The sequence below is a fragment of the Anoplopoma fimbria genome, chromosome 15, assembly GCF_027596085.1.
Source record: "Anoplopoma fimbria isolate UVic2021 breed Golden Eagle Sablefish chromosome 15, Afim_UVic_2022, whole genome shotgun sequence".
Taxonomy (NCBI): Eukaryota; Metazoa; Chordata; class Actinopteri; order Perciformes; family Anoplopomatidae; genus Anoplopoma; species Anoplopoma fimbria.
In genome coordinates this window covers 18,119,346-18,140,050 of record NC_072463.1, presented here as the reverse complement: position 1 = coordinate 18,140,050, position 20,705 = coordinate 18,119,346, and the positions used below count along the sequence as shown (strand labels likewise).

General features: G+C 40.2%; 1 protein-coding gene across 7 annotated transcripts in view; it reads right to left on the bottom strand.

The window, feature by feature from the left end:
* Nucleotides 1-20,705, bottom strand: part of arhgef10 (Rho guanine nucleotide exchange factor (GEF) 10) — a 49,416-nt gene that overhangs the window by 15,016 nt on the left and 13,695 nt on the right. For 3 of the 7 annotated variants that reach the window (XM_054613760.1, XM_054613757.1, XM_054613758.1), the window contains exons 4-26: nt 20,108-20,455; nt 19,054-19,090; nt 18,679-18,767; nt 18,302-18,358; nt 17,586-17,773; nt 16,407-16,523; nt 15,770-15,881; nt 15,451-15,563; nt 15,265-15,342; nt 15,005-15,184; nt 14,509-14,625; nt 14,102-14,194; nt 13,400-13,570; nt 12,623-12,768; nt 12,436-12,459; nt 11,805-11,989; nt 7,125-7,240; nt 5,501-5,628; nt 3,965-4,065; nt 3,458-3,579; nt 2,544-2,630; nt 1,411-1,637; nt 417-574 (exon numbers count right to left, since the gene is read on the bottom strand). In XM_054613760.1, the coding sequence (XP_054469735.1) occupies nt 417-574; nt 1,411-1,637; nt 2,544-2,630; nt 3,458-3,579; nt 3,965-4,065; nt 5,501-5,628; nt 7,125-7,240; nt 11,805-11,989; nt 12,436-12,459; nt 12,623-12,768; nt 13,400-13,570; nt 14,102-14,194; nt 14,509-14,625; nt 15,005-15,184; nt 15,265-15,342; nt 15,451-15,563; nt 15,770-15,881; nt 16,407-16,523; nt 17,586-17,773; nt 18,302-18,358; nt 18,679-18,767; nt 19,054-19,090; nt 20,108-20,455 (2,994 nt within the window). The remainder of the gene's footprint in view (nt 1-416; nt 575-1,410; nt 1,638-2,543; nt 2,631-3,457; nt 3,580-3,964; nt 4,066-5,500; nt 5,629-7,124; nt 7,241-11,804; nt 11,990-12,435; nt 12,460-12,622; nt 12,769-13,399; nt 13,571-14,101; nt 14,195-14,508; nt 14,626-15,004; nt 15,185-15,264; nt 15,343-15,450; nt 15,564-15,769; nt 15,882-16,406; nt 16,524-17,585; nt 17,774-18,301; nt 18,359-18,678; nt 18,768-19,053; nt 19,091-20,107; nt 20,456-20,705) is intronic. The other 4 variants (XM_054613761.1, XM_054613762.1, XM_054613763.1 and 1 more) reach the window with 4 other exon arrangements.

Sequence of the window (20,705 nt, the reverse complement as noted above, 5' to 3'; positions counted from 1 at the left end):
TTAGATGTGTCAATTTTGCAACAAACTCATTGTAGCACATGCAATGATCCGCCTATAATTGGATAAACTTAATCAATATGGGGCTGGTTGCTTTTGACAGTTTAGGTCAGCAGAAGATTAGATGCAGTTAAATCCAACAACAAAGTTGCCAACAGTGCTCTTATTCAGTTTACAAAATTCAGGGCTGGTGCAGACTAAATATTTAGGTAAACACTGTCCACCTACACAGTTTTAAAACCATATCTAATTAACTCAATGAATGCATTTCTGTTTCACGCAATAACAGCAATTTACCTTGTAATTGCCATAATTATAGCTGTTTAAGAGTATCAACAAACAGTATGGAGGAAGAAATCAGAGACTTTAATAGCTGAGAAACGCAAATTGACAAGTCCGTCCCTTCCTGAAACACACACCTTGTGATCTGGAGTAGACTGCCACAGAGCCGCTGACCAGGCCGACGTACAGACAGTGCTTCTTATAGACCAGGCTGGTGACGGTGGACTTGTCCGGGGTGAAGAAATGCTGCAGACGGACTTTCTTGGACCGTTGGCTGCTCTTATACACAATGATGCTAAACAGGACAGGAGATAAAATCGGAACCAAACTTAATACAGTGTGCTTCTTTGATATACGCGGCTATCTGCATGATATAAATAACAATTTGACAGAAGATGCAATTGCAGAAATTAGTGCCTTCAGTCATTATCTTTCAGTGTTTGTGTCATTTGAGCTATAGCTTAAAAGTTTATATAATATCTACAAATATTAAATCGAAGAAATAAGATTTGACAATTTCTTAAAGTCAATCAAATGTAATTAAACCTCTTTTTTTGTGGTTGAAACAAGTGAAATGCTTCAACATTTTGGGAGCTTTTTGGGATGACTTGATCAAATCTTTTTGTGTACTCACTCTCACTGAAGCTGGTTTGCCAAAATATTAAGAGAATTCCTACAAGTCTCTTAATACAGTGCTTTTTTGACAACCTGCAAAAGGGAACACCCTGAACTAATGCATGCAGTACATAGAGATACAAATGGACACATCAATGATACTTTTGAACGCTCCATTGCATTATGGGCCATTGAAGATGATTTAGCAGAATCATAAATATATTGGCTTGGATCTCTCTCTACTGATTAACTATGGTGCTAAATGAAAGGCTTGAAAGACGCCCTTGTTCTTTGATGCTGACATTTACCATTAATACATGCATAATTAAAACCTGACATTTATCATTTATTGATGCATAATTAAAAGTCTGCCTCTTATTAAAAAGTAACAGTGTGCATGGTGTGGGCACAGATGACTTTACATTTATCACAAAAAAAGGTTTATTGTAACTTGTAGACATCAAAAGATATTAAAGGCCTGCAGACACAGTATTGTGAGTACACTGTGTTCTGTACCTGCCCTCCTCCATGCCAAGACAGACACTGGGAGAATCGCTGGCCTTCGCTGTGGGGACATGGTTGTTTTCGGGAATCTTCTCCCCATTCTCCTGAGGTTGCTCTGCAGGGACGTAGGCCATGCAGAGGATACGTGACTCCACATTGAAACACTCGGTCACCTTAGGGCTGGATCTCTGCATGGCCACTATGGATATCTGGCCCATCTGGTTGGTGCAACTTGCAACCTGAACAAATATAAATAAACCTTTTCATTTAGGGATACTTTCATTAATGATAAATCAATTATATAGCACAGTTAAAATTGTACATCTTCATGAGATACACAGCATGGGTAGCACAGTATGAGTAAAACAAAGCAAACAGCACTCAACAAGCAAAAATAAGCATTCGACTGAAGTACTCTTAAAAGTATGTATCCAATTCATGCCATAATTTGACAATTCAAAGGCAAAATCCAATAAGACCGATACTTACCTTGGACGTTAAATCATGCTGAAAACAACCAATATCTAACATACCACTTAACCATTGAAATAACAAGCTAGAGTGATGTTTATATCTTTAACAGACCCAAGGTTTTCCCTGACCGACAAAAGCCCTGTATTAGCAATGATTACCATGGTTATGCCAGTCCTTGCTTATTTTGAGAAATGCTTAAGTACTGAATTTCCAAACCCAGATTGTTTCTCTCAAGGGTACATTAGAACAATTTAATTCAATAGCAAAACCTTACCATCTGCTCAGCTAACACTAAAGCAACACATTTTTAGTGAAAATCAGTTTTCTGCCAAAACTAAAAGTGAGAATCACTGACAGAAAAGTGGTTAGGCTTAAATTATCTTAGCTGTTCAAAATAAGAGGACTGCGAGATCTTCTGCAAATAAACAGTTATTAAAGCCCCTCAACACACTTAAGTAAATGCTCTAGTCTAAACTCAGATTTCAGGGTTGAGGAGCCTATGGATGTGTTCATCAAGAACTACAATTTGAGTTCTTCCTCCGGGTGGAAGACACCCACATATTTGTAGACAGCTTTCGTAAACCTTGGTATAAACTCTCATTTTGTGCAATTGTTGAAATGTAATCTAACGCCTTGCTTCTTTAATGACCAGAGTAGAAAAAACGCCTCACCCAGACACAGCCATGGCCCACGACGGGAGTATCTGCTGTGCTCTCTGTGTTGATGTGGGGCTCTGGATTATGAACAGCACATTCCACCTGTCACGGGATGGCAAGAAATAAGACAGGGTGTTTAAGGAATATGGTCTGATGAGTAGGAATCCACAGGGTAAATAAAACAGGTGTCCACTTAGTGTTAATTAATGTCAATATAAAAACCTAAAGGATGTCTGAGAGGTTCAGCCCTGAAGTAACAACCTACATGAGCCAACATGACTCAAGTCAGTCACTGAATACTCTGCTGGTCAGTGCTGACAGTTGTAGAGGAGCTGCTGACTTACATAAATTGGAAACTGAGAATTCTGCTAGACATACAGTCAGGTAGAAAACAGCCCAAGTTACTGTCACATTTCTAGGCAGCGTCCAATAAATGAACATGTAAATACACAGAGGAAGATTGGGAAGTGTTCCCTCCACTTTGGTTGTTTGTCAGTGCAGAAAGAACGTCTTCTCAAAAAGTGTGACATTTCTCATTAGCAGTAAATCATCTAATACCACCAACACACTCATCCACACACACTTAAAAACAGCAAAGTGATATTTACTGACCTGTTTAGTGCAAAAGTGTTTAGTGGAGTACCTTTTTAAACCTTGCCTTTCACTAACAGCAAGATTTAAAAAGGTACTCTGATATTTGACCTATGTTAAGTGGCCACACATGTCAGTGCTATAATGTGAGCATTGGCCCTTACGGGGATCGAACCCACAACCGGCCATGCGATCCAATTTGGACACAAACTCTGTAAAACAGTGGCCCATACGGGGATAAAACCTGCCGCCTTGGCATTATTAGCACCACACTCTGATTAACTGAGCTTACAAGCGACCTCCTTTTAAGACAGTTATAGGAAAGAAAAGTGTCTCACCTTGAACTCTTGTAGTTTTGACATGACCACAGGCATTTGTCGAAGCAAGAGAGGGTGTTTCTGCTTTTTTATCTGATTCCCATCCTCCTCTGCGAAGAACCAGCCCTGCAGGTTGTCCTCCTCTGATGTAAACCACAAACACAAACAGCACTTGATTCAATAATGTTCAGTATGCAGTAAGTGTTTTTGAACCTCAACTTATCTGTCATCAGAATAAAAGGCTGCAGACGAAACATTGTAAAACCATAATCACCTTACTTAGAATTACTTTTAAACACATTTTGGTACAGCTTTCTCATTCGATTTGGTCATAATATGTTGTTAACCTAACCAAAAGAACCAATAATGTTTGACAGTGGTAACTTGGATAAATAGGCAATGGATTGAATAAATATATCAAAACAAGTCAATTAAGTAAACAGTCATATGTTTAAATGCATACATACACAATTAGAATGGAAAAGAAAATGGAGGAACTGAGACAGTGGTGGTGTATTGGTGCTTTACCTAGAGCCAGCTTGGCCATCTGCAAGTTGCTGATCCATGACTGTTTGATGGCTGGGCTGAGAGTATTGAACACTGCACTGAAGTAGGTGGGTTTACCCGACCTGCCAATAGAGAGGACAAAACAAGAACATTTATGATTAGAACATGAGGAGAAAAACTCCAACCTTAAACACGGCTATATCTATATCACAGATATATGATCAATGCATTTCAGGAGATGACAAACTTTTTTTAGGGCCTCCACTTTCTCTCAATGTCTTCTTAGATTTGCTTTACATATTCTTTTTTTCACAATCTGTATGTGGCTTCCATATCATGCTAGTTTACCATGAAAGTTTATATTTACTACATAAAAGTCTTCACTAGAGCTTTAAAAAAAAAAAAAGGTACCCATGTTGCAGAATCAGTTTGTGAACCAGAAAGTGTTTGTGAACCAAACATGAGAGATGTTTTAACAAGATTGTACTGAATGATTAATGTGCTGCGAGATGTGTCAAAACTTTGCCAACCAAATGGCCTGAATTTGCATGAACATTTCACTAAGCAGACATGTTGATGTTTGAATATTCTTCTAGAACCAGAATCAGTGTGTGACCGTAGCATATTTGAGGGTAAAATACCAAATATGTTCAAATGAAAAGATCTCTGTCTGGGTTGAATCCAAGCCAAGTGGGGCACACGAGTCTGCCCATTCAATGCAGAGTGACTAGACAGACTGTGACAGAAAAGCGATAGAAGTCAATGCCAATTATTGTTTCTATCAGCAGTTGATGTAGGCCTTGTGTGTGTGTGTGTGTGTGTGTGTGTGTGTGTGTGTGTGTGTGTGTGTGTGTGTGTGTGTGTGTGTGTGTGTGGGGGGGGGGGGGTCTGAAATGCATCACTCCTGTCATTGGCTGATGGTGAGTGGAAGTGTTTTGTGTGTTTTGAGATTGAGGGATCAGGGGAGGAATGACAGAGACACAGCTGTGTTTCCAAACATACCCGTGGATAATCTCACCAGCTGAGAGCAGCAGGGATGAGGGATGGAGTGAGAAAGAGAGAGAGAGAGAGAGGCAAAATACAGTACGGGTTCCAGAGAGAGAGAGAGAGAGAGCGTGTGTGAAAAAGCCTAAACTATATTGCCCCTTAGGGGACCACGTGCCGACGATAATAGTGTGTGTAGATGTGTGACATGTGCATTTCAGTTAAGCAACAGCTGCAGCACTGGGTAGCCTTTGGTTGGAATCAGTGATGAACATTTCCTCCCCTGAGATTCACGGCTCAGATTAGAGCTGGTGGAGAAAGTTGTTAATCCAAATGTGCTCTAAGACTCTCTCCTAAAGCTATGGGCACAACACAAGGGGTGTCTGGGAGGACAGAAGGAGGAAGCAGGATAAAAGGGGATAAAGACAAACCAAGGATAAACAAGACACGGCTGGGGGGGGGCAATGGCCCGGACTGGAGACTGTTAAATGTTGTATGTATTGTCTATATAAAAGAGAAATTAAAGGAGATGTGTGGCTGTGTGTGTGTGTATATATACAAATAAACACAAACTTGTCATGTTTGCCAGGCAGCTGGAGCTGGATCCTACACCGGTCAGCAGCCCTGATCTCCTCCTCCTTCTTCAGTATCAGCCTCTGGAGACCTGATACCCAATCGTGGGCCACTGTGGGGTTCACATTCTGTACACAGGGATATTGTAGGGATAGAAAGAAATTAAAAACATATAGAGGGAAAGAGAAGGATGAAGAGAGTCATGTAATTGAGAGGGGGAAATAATTGACTGGGCACAATAATGGGAATAGGAATTAGACTACTGTACTAGCATTTAAACATCAGTAAGACACTTTTTTAAAACACATGACAATCATTTACATTGAATGACACAAACAGAAAAAGCTGGGACTGAAACCCAATCCAATACATTAGATACAGACATATTTCTGAAGCGGAAATTTGTGTTTTTGTCTTAGATTGCATTATATTCAACTGTTTTTGGTTTCTAGTATCTTTGCTCCTCCGTATTTGTTAACAAAGTAAAATGCTGTTGAAAGTACAGCCACAAAACGCATTATATAACTGAATACTCAAATAAAAGTAACTACAATAGTAGTTAAATCAAACTGAATTACTTAATTGCATTATATACTTATACCTATATATATATATATATTAGTGTAGAATGTGTTATAAATTGTCATCAGTTTTGATGGATAACAGAATGTGACATTGTGGTTCATACTTGGCTTAGCGTTGATGACCACTTTCTCCCCAGAATGGGATGTTGGGAAGCGATAAAAATGTATCAGTGTATTTTTTTATTACAAGACTGTCAGTATCGTTTAGGTAAGAAGATTTTGTGCTGAGGAAAAAGCTTAGCAGTGTACAGATCAAACATCTCAGCTCTGCATTTCTCTTTCCTTTCCCATCAATCTCTCCATCCCTCCCTCCATCTCTGGGACACATGTCCCTCTGAGAGCCTCTCTGTTACTCTGCCTCCCACTCTGCTTCTGACAGACCTACCAGCACAGCACAAATACAGCCTCTCACACACACATGCTGTGCTCTGCAAACTAAACCTCCATCCTAAGAGCACAGACAGGCTTGTGTGTGTGTGTGTGTGTGTGTGTGTGTGTGTGTGTGTGTGTGTGTGTGTGGCCACATGATATGACAGACTTAAATGGTGCAAATCAAGACTTAAGAGACTCCTTGTCTCCCAGAAACAAATTGCCTACTCTGGCACATTCCACAGTTTAAACATTATATGCCTTCATAACAGCCCAACCCTTATGGACATCTGAGGGGAAACACGATGAATGTGATTTTAAAAGTCCTGAGGTACGTGGGAGGAACATTTGTCTATGTCAACTTTTGGCAAGCTTCCAAGAATATTAATAGACAGTGAAACTATTCCAACTCTTAGTCAAAGTAACACAAAAAAGAAGTACTAAATTATTCATAACAAATTGCATTTATGACATATATTCTTTTTTTACTTGATCTTTTAAATTCCTTTTCAGACATGATAAAATAATACTTATCTGGATTAAATGTGATGAAATTCTATTTTCATAATCACTTTCAATCAAAAAAATCAAATTTCCCCCAAGGGACAATGAAGACTAAAAAATATACAGAGTTCAACTGGTGTGACTTAAACTCTGTGCTCATACATTACCTGGTAGTTGCCTTTGAGGCTGCTGATCATGCCGGAGATCTGGTTGACCAGGCTGAGGTCATGGATCAGGTTCTGCAGATCTTGGTACAACTGACCGGGGCCCATGTACAGCTTGTCTACACAGAAAACACGCACAAGCAAAACATTAAAAAAAAAAAACGGCTTCATTTTTGTTTTCAGTAATCTACACTCTAAACAGGTGTGAAGCTATGCTGGCTGTACAAAGATGAAAGGTGTTCAAATGAAGTGTCTTTGTCATGAGGCTTCAATCAACTCATATTAAAAGGGTGCAATATAGTCTAATTTTCGACTCACAGATAGCAGTGACTCATATAGCCGGAGAGAATAAATGTATACGAAACTGAGAGGTAGCAGTGAGAATGAGCTGAGACACTAAAACGCTGCAACAGTTCCCCTTGCAGAAAGTTGGATACACGGGCAGCAACGAGAGAGACCAGTCTGATGAGAGAAGCAGTTAAAACAGGAGTAACAAAGACAAAGATCAATAAAGGCCAATCAGTCAGTTTCCCACGGGGAGCAGTGACAGCTCTGCAAACTTAGCAGCGGTTCTCACCAGTGTGTACAAGAACGCTATGAGGCAAGCTTTCAGAGGTCAGCATATATCATCCTCAATGTTCTTTAGTTGTGTACCTACTGTATGAATGCTGCAATACAGTATACTTTTTGCACCAAAATATCAAACCTCATGATGCTACGTGATGTGACCGTTACTGTGTTGTTCTGTATCTAAATGAAACAACGGTTTGCTTTGTGCGTGTGCTCAAAGTACTGATGCACTGAACACAACCACATAGCTCATCAAAGGTCTGGCAGGCCTTTTTCCTCTTTCTCTCTCTCTCCAACACACACATACGTACATAAAATCAGAAAGATAATGAGGAATAGTTTGTACAGAGCAAACAGGGAATGCCTGTCAGTTGGTCTAAATTGTCAACAGAAAAGTTATTTATGTCATTCAATCAAACGGCTCAATTAACAAGCACAGGGCTCTTTCCAATTAAAACTTAACTGCAAACATTTTAGCGCACAACGTATAAACCGCTCAGAGCGTCTATCAGTGACCAAACGGTTAAACCGCATCAGAGTCTTTGGCACCAAAATGACTTTGTTTGCTTCTGCCATTCTACTTTCTCTCCCCCCTTTCCTTCCTCCTCTTCCTCCTCCTCCTCCTCGTTTTCTTCTACCATAGTCACAGAGTCTGCCTGGTGCTCCAACTCCATGGCAACCCAGTCCAGTCCTCCTTCTGAAGGTCTGGCTGACTGGCCATTCAGGGGACACTTTATCCCCGTTTGTGCATCGCCAAAATCCACATTTGTAGGTGGTCTCTGGGAGAATTACTCAAAAATGTCTCCCTCTGAGCTTGTAGAGGAGGCTGCTCACTGACACAGAACTTCTCTGTCATCCATAAACATGCATGAACAGCCCTGCACACAAAAGCGCAACTAGAACACAGCAGGCCCACAGCAGGGTATATGGGTTTTCAATTTCTGCAATGGTTTCATGGTCAATGACCTCTTATTGTATTTCATTCACTGGATCAAATCACCTTTCAATACAACTACAGGTCATGTTTATGTACTTAAACCATTAATAAGATGACATGAAAAAGGGATTGTTAAAGAGTGTTTGGCACTTGTATTGCCAAGTTTTTTTCTGCCATCTCGAATGGAGCTGAATGCAATTTTCATGGCTCATCTGTCTCAGCAATACGACTCAGTGTGTTGAATTCAGGTCAGAGCAGAAATGCTGAATAAACCTCTCATGTTTGCTCAATGGTGTGTCGTGCTTGGAGCAAGTCATATGAAGTACTACCCTGAGCCTTCCTCTTTGTTGCACTTATTGTATTCGTATTAGTTTGTTTCTGCACTGTACTTTTGCTCTGGTTTATGCTCTTAGATGCTTCTTTAAGAAAGGAGATGCACTTATGACTTCTGGTGACTCGTAGTTCTCTTGAATACCTATGTTGAATACACTTATTGTAAGTCGCTTTGGATAAAAGCGTCTGCTAAATGACTGTAATGTAATGTAATGTAATATGATGGAGCGCTATCTTAAAACTCTACTTATACATATTAATTTGTTGGCATTGTTTAAAAGCAGAAAAGTGCTTGAACAACATATTTTTCGACATGCCTGTGCATTATCTGAGTTTAAATCAAACAGATATATAGTTTGAATTTGAAATCTTTATTCTACTCTCTGTTAATAACAAGACCTGTGAACTGTGTATGCTGGGGATCTGTGCTAGCCTAGCACTTTATTTCCTCTCTCGTTTTCTACAATCTTTTGCTGTATAATATCTGTATTTAATAGTACAAATGATAAGATGCAACTGAATTGAGCATTCCCACAGACAGAACTGGCACTGTATAACTCATTTCAACCTGGGTCAAACTTCCTGAATGGCTCTTTGTGAGAGTGCCAAATGCCAGGAGTCTTCAAACAAAACCAGCCTGGCGGGCAGCATCATAGGAAACACGCCAGTCATCCCAGCAATTACACACTTCCTAAAAACAAACAATATATCTACAAATTACATACTGACTGTGGGCAGCAGGAAAATGTAACTTGAAATGAAGGGGCTGCACTATTGGACTTATTACTATGCAGTGTAGAGAGGAAGAGTTGAACTAAGCAGAAGGACACCAAAAGAGGTGACATCATAGGCTGGCGAACCATTGGCTGCATACAGTTGACCAAGAAACAAAAGTTTCCACTTGTTGAAAGTTCCTGGACTTTGCACACATTTGTATGCACACAAACATTCCCAAAGACACACACAAAGCTGAAGCTGGTTGGGGAAAAACTAAATCAGAAAGAGGGAACAGAGTAGAGGTGAGCAACTTACTGTTAACTAATACTCTAATTCAGCCCTACAAAGGTCCTTTTTTAAGGCACTGTGGTCAGATCATATAATCTTAACATCAACAACATCTAACTCACTAAACTGCTATTTGTAAGAACAAAAAAAAAGACCCATACGGTGTTCCTCAGGTCTTTCAGGAGAGTGCACATCTCTTTTATCATCACATCGGGTTAAGATGAGGCTGTGAACCTGTCAGTTAGTTGCAGCCCAAGGAAAAAAACCCTGAGGTCAGACCAAATGTTACTCAGGTCTGTTTGTGCCATCTGTTTCTTACAATCATGCCATTGCTAGACTTTTCGTATAGCTCAGTGAAGTATCAGAGGGAGACTGGGTGTCTAAAAGAAGATGGGTGCAATAGAGCAGTGGTTCTCAACCTTTTTTCAGTGATGTACCCCCTGTGAAATATTTTTTCAGCCAAGTACCCCCTAACCAGCGCAAAGCATTTCTGGTTGAAAAAAAGATGGAATACACAGCGCTCTGCCATCAGTGTCTGATTATTAAACTGTCAACACTGAAGATTGCATTGTTGCATTGAATTCAGTTTATGAACTTACACTTATATTTAATTTAATATTTATTAAATAACTATTTTTAAAGGATTTTTGAATGGATGCTAATTTAAATATATATTTTTTAAATCTCACGTACCCCCTGGAGTACCTTCACGTACCCCCAGGGGTACACGTACCCCCATTTGAGAACCACTGCAATAGAGAATGTGCCAAGTGCACCTTATGTGGGGGTAAAGGAAAAAGGGTATAAAAAGGCAGATAAGATATTTTAAGGCTGTGGAAGAGTGTAGGTGGAGTAATCAAACATGGCAGATGGGCTGTATGCTTCAACACATAAAAAACACCATTTATTAAAAGATAAATGTGACACTGCGACACCTGGCTGCAAAATACATGATGTAACTGTACTGCAGATGTTATATTAGAGGGAGATGGAGGGATTGACAGTGAGAGAGAAAGAGAGTGAGCTATAGAGTGCAGTGTGTTTTTCTGTGGTAGTGATTCCAGCCAACTAGCATTGGCAAACTGACAGCCTGAGCCTCCAACCTCAGCTTGAATACATACAACCTTTGACAGACCAGGGATAATACAGCATCAAAGCACTCACCAGCCCCTCGGCACAAAGACGGACACACAAAAAGAAATCTACATCCAAGAATAAAAACTGCAGAACTCTAACCAGAGAAATATACACTTCCATCATGCCTCTTGTGTTTCTGCGACAGGGGAGAGCCCAGTGGAAAGACTGATATCATTGGACTTGGAAGCCAGCAGACCAGTGGATTGCAGAAGGAAAAATTCACACTCGGGCTGGATGATCTGGGCAAGACTGACACCATTTTAGGAATATGAATGTGCTTTAACAACAACAATCAAATCACTCTGATTACTATAGTTTTTGCAATGCTGCAAGCAATACTGATAGCTACATATAGCATAGCTAATATAGCTATGATCTATACTTCCTCTTATATACCCAGTTTATATAGAGTCCAGCATAAGCATGGAGACATTTACCCTTAATCACGACAGAAAACCTTATTTTGAATTAGGTATCAACCATCCATCAAGCACACACACAGTTAACTGACCAGTAGGTGTTGGCTCCTATCCCTGAGTTTCAAACCCCCATGGCCTATTTTGCACTAACAACTCAGCTAATTGAACTCTTATACCTTTTCTACTGGACCTTTTGTCCCCAGGTGATAGAGGGAGAAACAGCGCCACAGACAAACAGGATGGCTGATTCAAAATAACAGAATGTGACATTGTGGTTCATACTTGGCTTAGCGTTGATGACCACTTTCTCCCCAGAATGGGATGTTGGGAAGCGACTGCTGTCGGCCATGTCCTCGCTAGATCCAAACTCCAGCACTTCCACGAAGCTCAGAGGCACGCTCCACTTAAGAAGGAACTTCTGGTCGGGTGGGGCATTGCCACTGCCGCTCCCACTGCCATCCTGACACCTGGACAGAGCCCAAAGAGATGAAGGTTATGTGACAAAGTGGCTCTGTTTCATGTTGTTCTAAACACCGTGTTTCTGGAAAAGAACTGTCTCTTCGGCACCGTGTGAGGAGGAAATATGAGTGCAAGAAAAGGTGAAGGTAGGAAAAGAGAGTAATTTACATCAGTGCAGCTTGAAAGCTAAGAGGAGGTAAATGTCACTGCTCTAGAAAATATGTTTTTGTACATGTCAATGCATGTTTCCCAGAGGCAGTATTCGATGAGCTGAAATAGCGTGGAACGGGGCTCTCCATCACTCTTGGCTGAAGAGCAAGCCACAGTGGGTACATATGGGTCACCCAAGGTCACCAGTTTCATGCAGTGCTTCCCATCTTCCTCTACACTTGAGTTTCATTTCAGTTTAGTTCATTTTAAGACAGATTTTCTACTGTCAATAGATCTTACTTACATTAAACATTCCCTTAAGTGAACGCTACAAACAAGACCACAACAAAAATAGACACACAACAATTAGCTTCTAAATTTGTAAAATAGTAATTGTAAGAGATTACAGGATATTGCGCCCAAGGACAGGAGAAGGTGCAAATTAAGGGACAGATTAAGAACAGGTCTGTCTGGTTTGCGGCCACTCTTACCGGATATTGGGCGTGGCACACATGAGAACATCATTGAGCAGGAAGAGGCGTCGCTCTTTGGTTTTGATGATTTCACCACGCTCATTGTAGACCGTCTCCACCATGTCGTCTGAGCGGATCAGGTAGCGGCTGCCGTTACTCAGAAGCTAAAGGATAGGGATGATAAGTGATAGTATTTATTACTCTGGGTACCTTTGTCCCGTGTCATCTCGCTCCTCCTTCCCCCATGTTTCCTGTCATTCTGGACTGTGAAACCATCCGCTTTGGGTTTACAGAATACAATATGTGGCTATCAACGGGGACTCTTGAGATTTAAGGCCTTGAGGAACAAAACTCCTCCACCCCATAAAATGTATTCTGCAAACACATGTTTCTACACAGATGCCAGAGTGGGTGGCTGCTGATAGACAAATAATTACACCTTGGGAAAAGCTGGTATTGTGCGCATATGTGCGAAGCAACTAAAAATATGCTATTCAGGCAAGAGAGTACTTGAAAATATGTGAAACTCAAGTGCCTGATGGCCGCCCACACCGGGACAGAGAGAAATGCCACAGCATATGCTAAAAGACTTGAACACCATCAGCCAAAACGTGTGTACCGACGGAGCAATGAGTAAATAATCGGCTCTAATCAATCGAACCAAAAATAGCACAGCAAAAACCTCATATGTGAAGAACACAGACTCCATTAAGCTTCAGCATCATACTGTACGATGATTCAGACCACAAACATGCACTTCAGGGCACACACACACACACTGAGCAGTGGGCCGACCTTGTTGAGGTAGCGTTCGTTCATGGCCTTTGCAATGTGACGGATCTCGCAGCGCTGGTCGGCTTCCCTCTTCTTTTCGTTGAGCTTCTCTGCCAATGTCTCCAGTTCGGTCAGGGCCATCTGCAGGGGCAGACGGTCCGCGTGACCCACTGGTGTGTTCTTCAGCATGTCCTGATGAGGACGCACAGAGAAGTCACGCTTTAGTCATCATTCACTGATCATACACACTGAGGAACAATCTCCCAGTGTTTTTTTTAACAGTTTCATTAAACCCTTTAACCTGTACATAAATCTGTATATTTGCTCCCAACAGCATTTAAAAGCATGCTCTCTTCTCCTTATCCATTTATCTATATCTATTTAGCTCACATCCTCATGATTCATGTTTTTTTAAATGGAAAGAATGCAGCCAATAAACTGCTCTTACACGTGTTTCTACTATATAAAAAAAAAGCAACCCAGTGTCCTATATTTTCTGAGGTTTTTCTGCAAGGGACACAGGAAAAGTCAATATGCCAGAGCATGATTAAAAGATCTGAGGAAACCATTTCCCCTCAGAGCATTTCCCTCGCCCCCCCCTTGGGGTAAGAACTTTGAAAAACAAAATGCCTTGATTTATGTGTATTGCACTCCCTCTGCTGGTCAATGAACATACTGCATACTGCAGTCAGAGATTACGGAAAAATAAGAATTCATCAAAACCTGAAGGAGCAGAATGAACTGTGGGAATCTCTGGATAGGTTTCATCATCAGGCCATACAAAGTCATCCGGTCACCGCTGTTCTCCTGACGATTCTGTAGGTTAGAAGACGGGTTACTATAGTGTAGTGAGAAATCAGTTAAAAGATTTTTAGAGGATGCAATAGGATTTAAGAGCATGCCAGCAGGGTACTGAGTTGTATTTACCGGGCTATTTCATGTACTTTTTAGAAGATTATTTTTGCATTTATCTGTTATATATGTTTTTAATGTAATTAGCTGTATTTAGCAACAGCAAGAATTTGCCTTAATGAGGGGTTAAAACAGCAACGGTAGATGCTTTCTGTTGAAATGCGCAATGATTAAAATCATGTGACAAAATACCCAAAGACCCAAAGTTTTTCTCAAACCTTAAGGAATTCCAGGAAGCCAGGTTTGGCAGCGCACGTCTTCCTCACCACTGTCATTGCAGTGCTGAAGTTGTTGACATACTCACTGTAGGCATCCAGCACCATGGACTTTGAGAACTGTTCAGAAACACAAAGGATTAATAGTATAAAAGCTAGAGTTGGTATCTTCTTCTTATTATTATTATTATTCAAAAACGTTTTGTTATTTGTTGAAATTGCCTACATCCCGACAACAATCAATAAATCAAATGCTCTGACAAAAAAAAGAAAAGTGGTATTTGTGGCTCTCAAAGCTGTAATAAGCCCGTCCAATCATTTGATTTTCGACTATCGGCCGTTTGTGTGTAAGACAGTACGGCTGAGCTGCACGTAATCAGAAAAGCAATGAATATCAAACTGATTCAGCTGCATAAGGGTTTCCACAGCTAATGTAGACTATTTATGTTTAATATATAAATAAAGTTCTTGTAAAATAGGCTTTACAGCCCCAGCTTACCGATGCAACAAAGACATCCCCAATCATCTCCAGGCCGTCCCACTCAGCAACACGGCTTGCCAGGGCGATCTGGAACAGGAAGTGGCACTGCAGGATCTCACGCACGCGATAGAAGGTCATCTTCAGTTTCCTGTCGCTCAGCAGCCTTGGCTCAAGCTCGGACAGGGGCTTCTCATATTGCTGATAAAGCAGACAACATGAACTGTAATAACAAACATTTCAAAGTGGATTTGGCATTCACCCCAGCTGCACTTGCATACCTCTAATATCCTTTTCAGTGCATCAAGATAGTTCTTCTCACTCTCCAATATAGATCCCAGTATGCATCTTCTCACCAGCTGTAGAGGAAACATACCAACCCATTTGGCACGGTTTTCTTTTATAGCGATTCACACAATGAAGAGCTACAGAAATTGAGATAAAAGTTGAAAGACATCGTTTATCACCTGTTGCTGTGAAAGACCTTCTGGTTCTGGACACAGCACTGGCTCGACATTGAAGCAGTCCACCTCAATGAAGAGTTCAGACTCCTCATCCTCAAAACAGGTCGACTTCCTCTCTGAAGGGTTGAGAGACGAGAGAGCAAGTAACGCACCATAAATACATGACAGCAATTAAACAACAAGCCATCATGCTGAAGAGACAAGCGTTATGTTGCCCTTTACTAAAACACTTATTTTACATTAACACATGTAACAAACAAAAGAGTCAAAGGGGAATGTGTACAGCTAAAGGGATTTGCTGTTTATGAAGCCGAATACATACCTTGACAGAATGACTTGGTTTTTATGAAAGAGCGTCCCTTCTTCACTGCAGCTTTGGTTTTCTCAAGTCCATCTTTGGTCCCTTCCTTAGCTGCCTTCACCAGCTTTTGCATCTTTGATGAGACAAAGTACACTATAATCTATATTGCAAAAGTAACACAAAGTATACATTTGTCTACACCTATGGCTAAAAAGCTAAACGGGACAGGAGCAGTGTTAAGAGTAGGGATGAAGACAAACGGCAGATCGTGTAGTACAGGATAACGAGACAGCAGAGTTGACTGGAGAATGACACAGTAAGTGGGACATCAGCTGAAAGTAACATAGCGCTAACTATAAATATATAATGACCGATCTACAATATGCATAGGCTTTCACTTACTTTAAATAACAAACTAATGAAACTCACTTGCTTCAAAGATTCACAACCTCCAATGCACAAACATATAATGAGACGGGTGAGTGCAGCAGACAGGGAGGCAAATGAATTGTATGCAAACCCATCACCAGTTCCACCACCACAAGTCATTCACATCAGAGCAGGATGAGGGTACCGAGTCAGTGAGAGACGCCCAGAATGAGAGTTAAGGGTTGGGACTACGGTCTAGCACAGGTGAGGTGAGCCTCAGGTGGTTTACCTTCTGCTCGTGTTTCTGTTTTAACTGCTGCAGCTCTACCGTTCCCACTGTATTTGCCATTAGATCTTTCATCTTTTTCTCATAGTGTTCTTTCAAGCGTGTCAGATCTTGAGAGAGCTAAACAAAAGCAAAGCAGGCATTATTGGTTATGGTTTTGGAATAACCTTGGACCTAAGATCTAACAGTGAACTCACCCTAATCTTGATATATGTGTTGCGGGAATGCTGACCCTTATCCTCTTCCAAAAAATTATTTTGCTCAACTCATTTAAACTGAATCAGGGGAAGAAATGTACTTTTCCAAAAAGCATGCCTTCCCCTTGATCTGATGTTTATAGGCATTTTTTCGCCCCATTAATGGGGCCATTAAGTTAAACACTAATTTGTCTCACCGGAAATATAATATTATAACAGTGACAGCATCTGAAAAATTGTCTATAACAATACCATTTGGGTTTTTTTTCTTTTTCTTTTTGACAAATTCAACAATAGCTGCATTCCTATGTAAATAAATATGTATCAACTCAACACATAAAATGTACTAAATGATATCTTTTGTCTGAGTAATCATATAATCATAATATCTGACCATGGTTCACTGAAAACAAAAGTGAAACTGAATTCTCAAAACCACAATCCAAAACCTTACAGAGTGCAGCAAGCTGACTGATAACCAGAATCATATTGCTGAGGTTTGCAGAAACAAACAATTGATTCCATATCCATGCACAAATAGACTGTACATTATTGAAATCTTCATTCACAAATAATTGGAAAAAGGTTCAAAATAGGTACAATAACAGGATTTGTTTCAACCTAGAAATTAAAACTACAACTTCATATAAGCAAATATGTCAGATCTCTATCAATATATATATATACACATACACATATATATATACAAATATATATACACATACACATATATACAAATATATATACACAATATATACTGTATACACATATATATATATATATATATATATATATATATATATATATATATATATGAATATCAGTAGATATGTAGAGGGTTTAGGAGAAGACACAAGCTCTCTCACTAGTCACAAGCAATTTTGTTGTTATCCACCCACCTACAGATATACAGCGATACTGAGACATAATATGTGTTTTGTCTGTAATGCTGACAGAGAAATGGGACTTTGATTGTTATACACACATGTGTTTTCCTCTGGGGTGGCTTCCCTCTCATGAAGGCATGGGGCAGGCCGTTCTCAGGGCGACCCTCCCCGTCGCTGGCCTCGTCGTAGCTTTCAAACTCGCTAGAGCTCCAGCCGTTGTCGAGGGAGCTGTTGCAGCCGCCCTCCTCGCCGAGTTCCACGTCATCATAGATCATCTCATCTGGATCTGTATGAAACAACGGTACCGACATAGCAGTCAAAGTACCCAAAAGAACAATTTTAAGGGTTCTTCTATCAAAGGTTAGTAGCATTAATGTATATGTAGATACACACAAAAACAATATACTGCACTCGAATAGAACAGCCATGTAGTAAATACTTTATTTGTAAAGATGAAAATGTTGAAAGCAGGTTAGAAGTGTGCTAATGTTACATGGTAATTTTCAAGGCAATCGCTTTGTGCCGTTGTAAAACATTATATAACGTGTTCCTGTAAATACTTTACTAAAATTACAAGCTTCACAAAAAATCTATATTAATCCATTGGCTGTTATATTGAACTGCAAACCAGAAAACTCCACATCTGCATAATATTTTCATGCAAAACCCTAAATAAAGTATCAGTATCTTAGTTTTTGACAAAACAAATTGGGACAATAGAAGTGAAAGTGAGAAGTGCTGACATGCTTTAAACTAAAGACAGGAAAAAAATTACTGAATTTGTAAAATGTAGGATTTTTTTTTCTTTACAAACCTGTGTTGGAGTCAGAGTTCTCTCTGGGCACGTCATCGTAAATCACCTCATCTGGATCTGAAGCATTAAAAAGAGCCGTTCACAACAGCTAATGCATGATTTCTCACATCACACAGTTGTTCACACAACAAACAGGATGCAATGTAGAAGGGATCTAAAGGGAAAGTAGACACAAGGGTCTGCTTCCTCAAAAGAACAGGGAAGGAAGTGTCTGGGAATTCAGCAGTGTCAAAAAAAAAAAAGACAATATCCCCCTGAAGGCATGTACTGTGTGTGAAGAGGCGAGTACAGAACTGAAACAAAAACAGTATTCTTTCCATGAAAATGATTCATGCATCCCTACAAGATGTGCAGTTGTTGTGGATATCATTCCTTACTTTCCATCCATGCAGTGTTGGCAGGATCAGATGCCCATTTAGCCAAAGCATCCTCTTCTCTAATAGGTGGATACTCTTCAATGAAAACACTTCAGAAAACAAGCAAACCAACACAGTTATAACTCTGCAAACAAATACATACTTTCATAGGCAGTGTATTGTCAGAAAACCAATAAATAACTTTATTTTTCTGTATAAATACCATATGATATACTTGATATTACTATTGCATAACATGAGGGTGTTTGTCATTTATTATTTACTGTCAAAAGTCAGTAACCATTACTGTAGCTGAAAGTGGGAAGTTAAGATATAGCCATAAATGTACTAAATGACTGGTATAGACTTGTTCCAGCTGTTTAGTATGCCACATACCTGTCTACAGGGGTGTTGCCAGTCCCAACCATAGTGACTGAAGGTAAAAAGAGAGAAAACATTACTGAAAGAAAACCCACAACACATTACCTTACATTGCTGTTTTAGGTACCACAGTTCGCATTATCCAAGCAGAGATGTAATGTGAATTTTAGCATGGCTTACTATTACGAGTATTGTTAAGAGCATGGGATGAACTCAAAATACAACAAATTATGATAAACATTTATTTAGAATATATCATCAATATGTAATTGTTCCAGAAATCAGCACACTGCATGTCAAGCAAACTCAAATAACCTCCCAATTCCAAGATTAAGTAACTCTATTGTAGCTTTCCTCATGATCCACCAGGTGTCACTGATGAGTCGGTATCTCCTCAATTACCTTGTGATTTAGTCAAGAAGATATTTTCTTATTAATGTGCTTGCATACATTTCACTTAACAAATGTACCCAATTCAAAGATTCATGATAAGATTAACCTTCTGCTTTCCTAGGAACTTGTCATGGCAGTAGTTATAACTGCATATCCTTGCTTTGTATATCATGGCCAGAACTTGCAGATGACAACACTGCAAACGTGGACATGGTTTTCTACATCATCACACCTCTATGTCTTTCCAAACTCTTTTACTTAAAAAATCTGAGTATTTCAATGTGGTGTGACTATGGTAAGATAATGACAGTGTAATCAGACTCCTCAGCATGCCCGGCCACATGCTCTGGTAAGGCCATTGCTAGATTTGAAGGAAACCGGAAAATCCTCACAACCAACACAGATCTTTGGGGAGGGCTAAATTTAGTCCCTACTTCCTTGTGGCAAGGCTTTAGGAAAAACAAGGGAAAGCAGAAAAGCCAGAGGAAAGAAGTCGCTAAGACAACATTGCATTGTATCGCTAGGTCTGAGTGCAGAGAACAAAAGTGAGGTAGAATTTCACTCAAAGTAAATAGCAAAACAAGAGCATTTTTCTCATGTTTCAGAATAAGCATTGGTCAACATCTGATTAACCTCCTTATTAGTTTTAATGAAGCGGCTCTAGGCTCTACTTTACCATCCTCATCCACGGAGAGGTGTCGAATGATGACGGGTGTTGTGTACGCTGGTGTGATGAGCGGTACACCAGAGGGGGTTGCGTAGCCACAGGGCACTGGGACTGAGTATCCTGAACTGATGCCAAGAGGGCTGGTGGGGATATCCTGGGATTCTCCCTCTGGTTCCTTGGGCTCCATTGGTGAGCAAGGGGCAGAGGAGGGTCCATGCTGCGGCTCAAGCTGCTGCAGTTGGAGAGGAGTGATGTCAATCACGGAGTAGGGGTTGACTTTGCCCTGGGAGGAGCTTTTGGGGACGGCTTGTGGAGGGTGAGGGTCATTGATAGACGCATCCGGGCCTTCACTGCCTGCTGGACGACAGTAGAAGCAACGCAACAGAAGAAAAAGAAAACGTGAGGCACAGTGATATTGAAATGCATTGCAAAAAAACATGATCAGCCTACTTGTAATTAAATAATAATTAATTTGATTATTATTATACTTAACAAATATAGACAAAGACCCACAGAGATTGTAATTTTGATTAACACCGCTATGTAATAATTTCCCAAAAAGGGACACAAACCACTTTTAGAATCGTTTATTTCCATTAATTTAAGT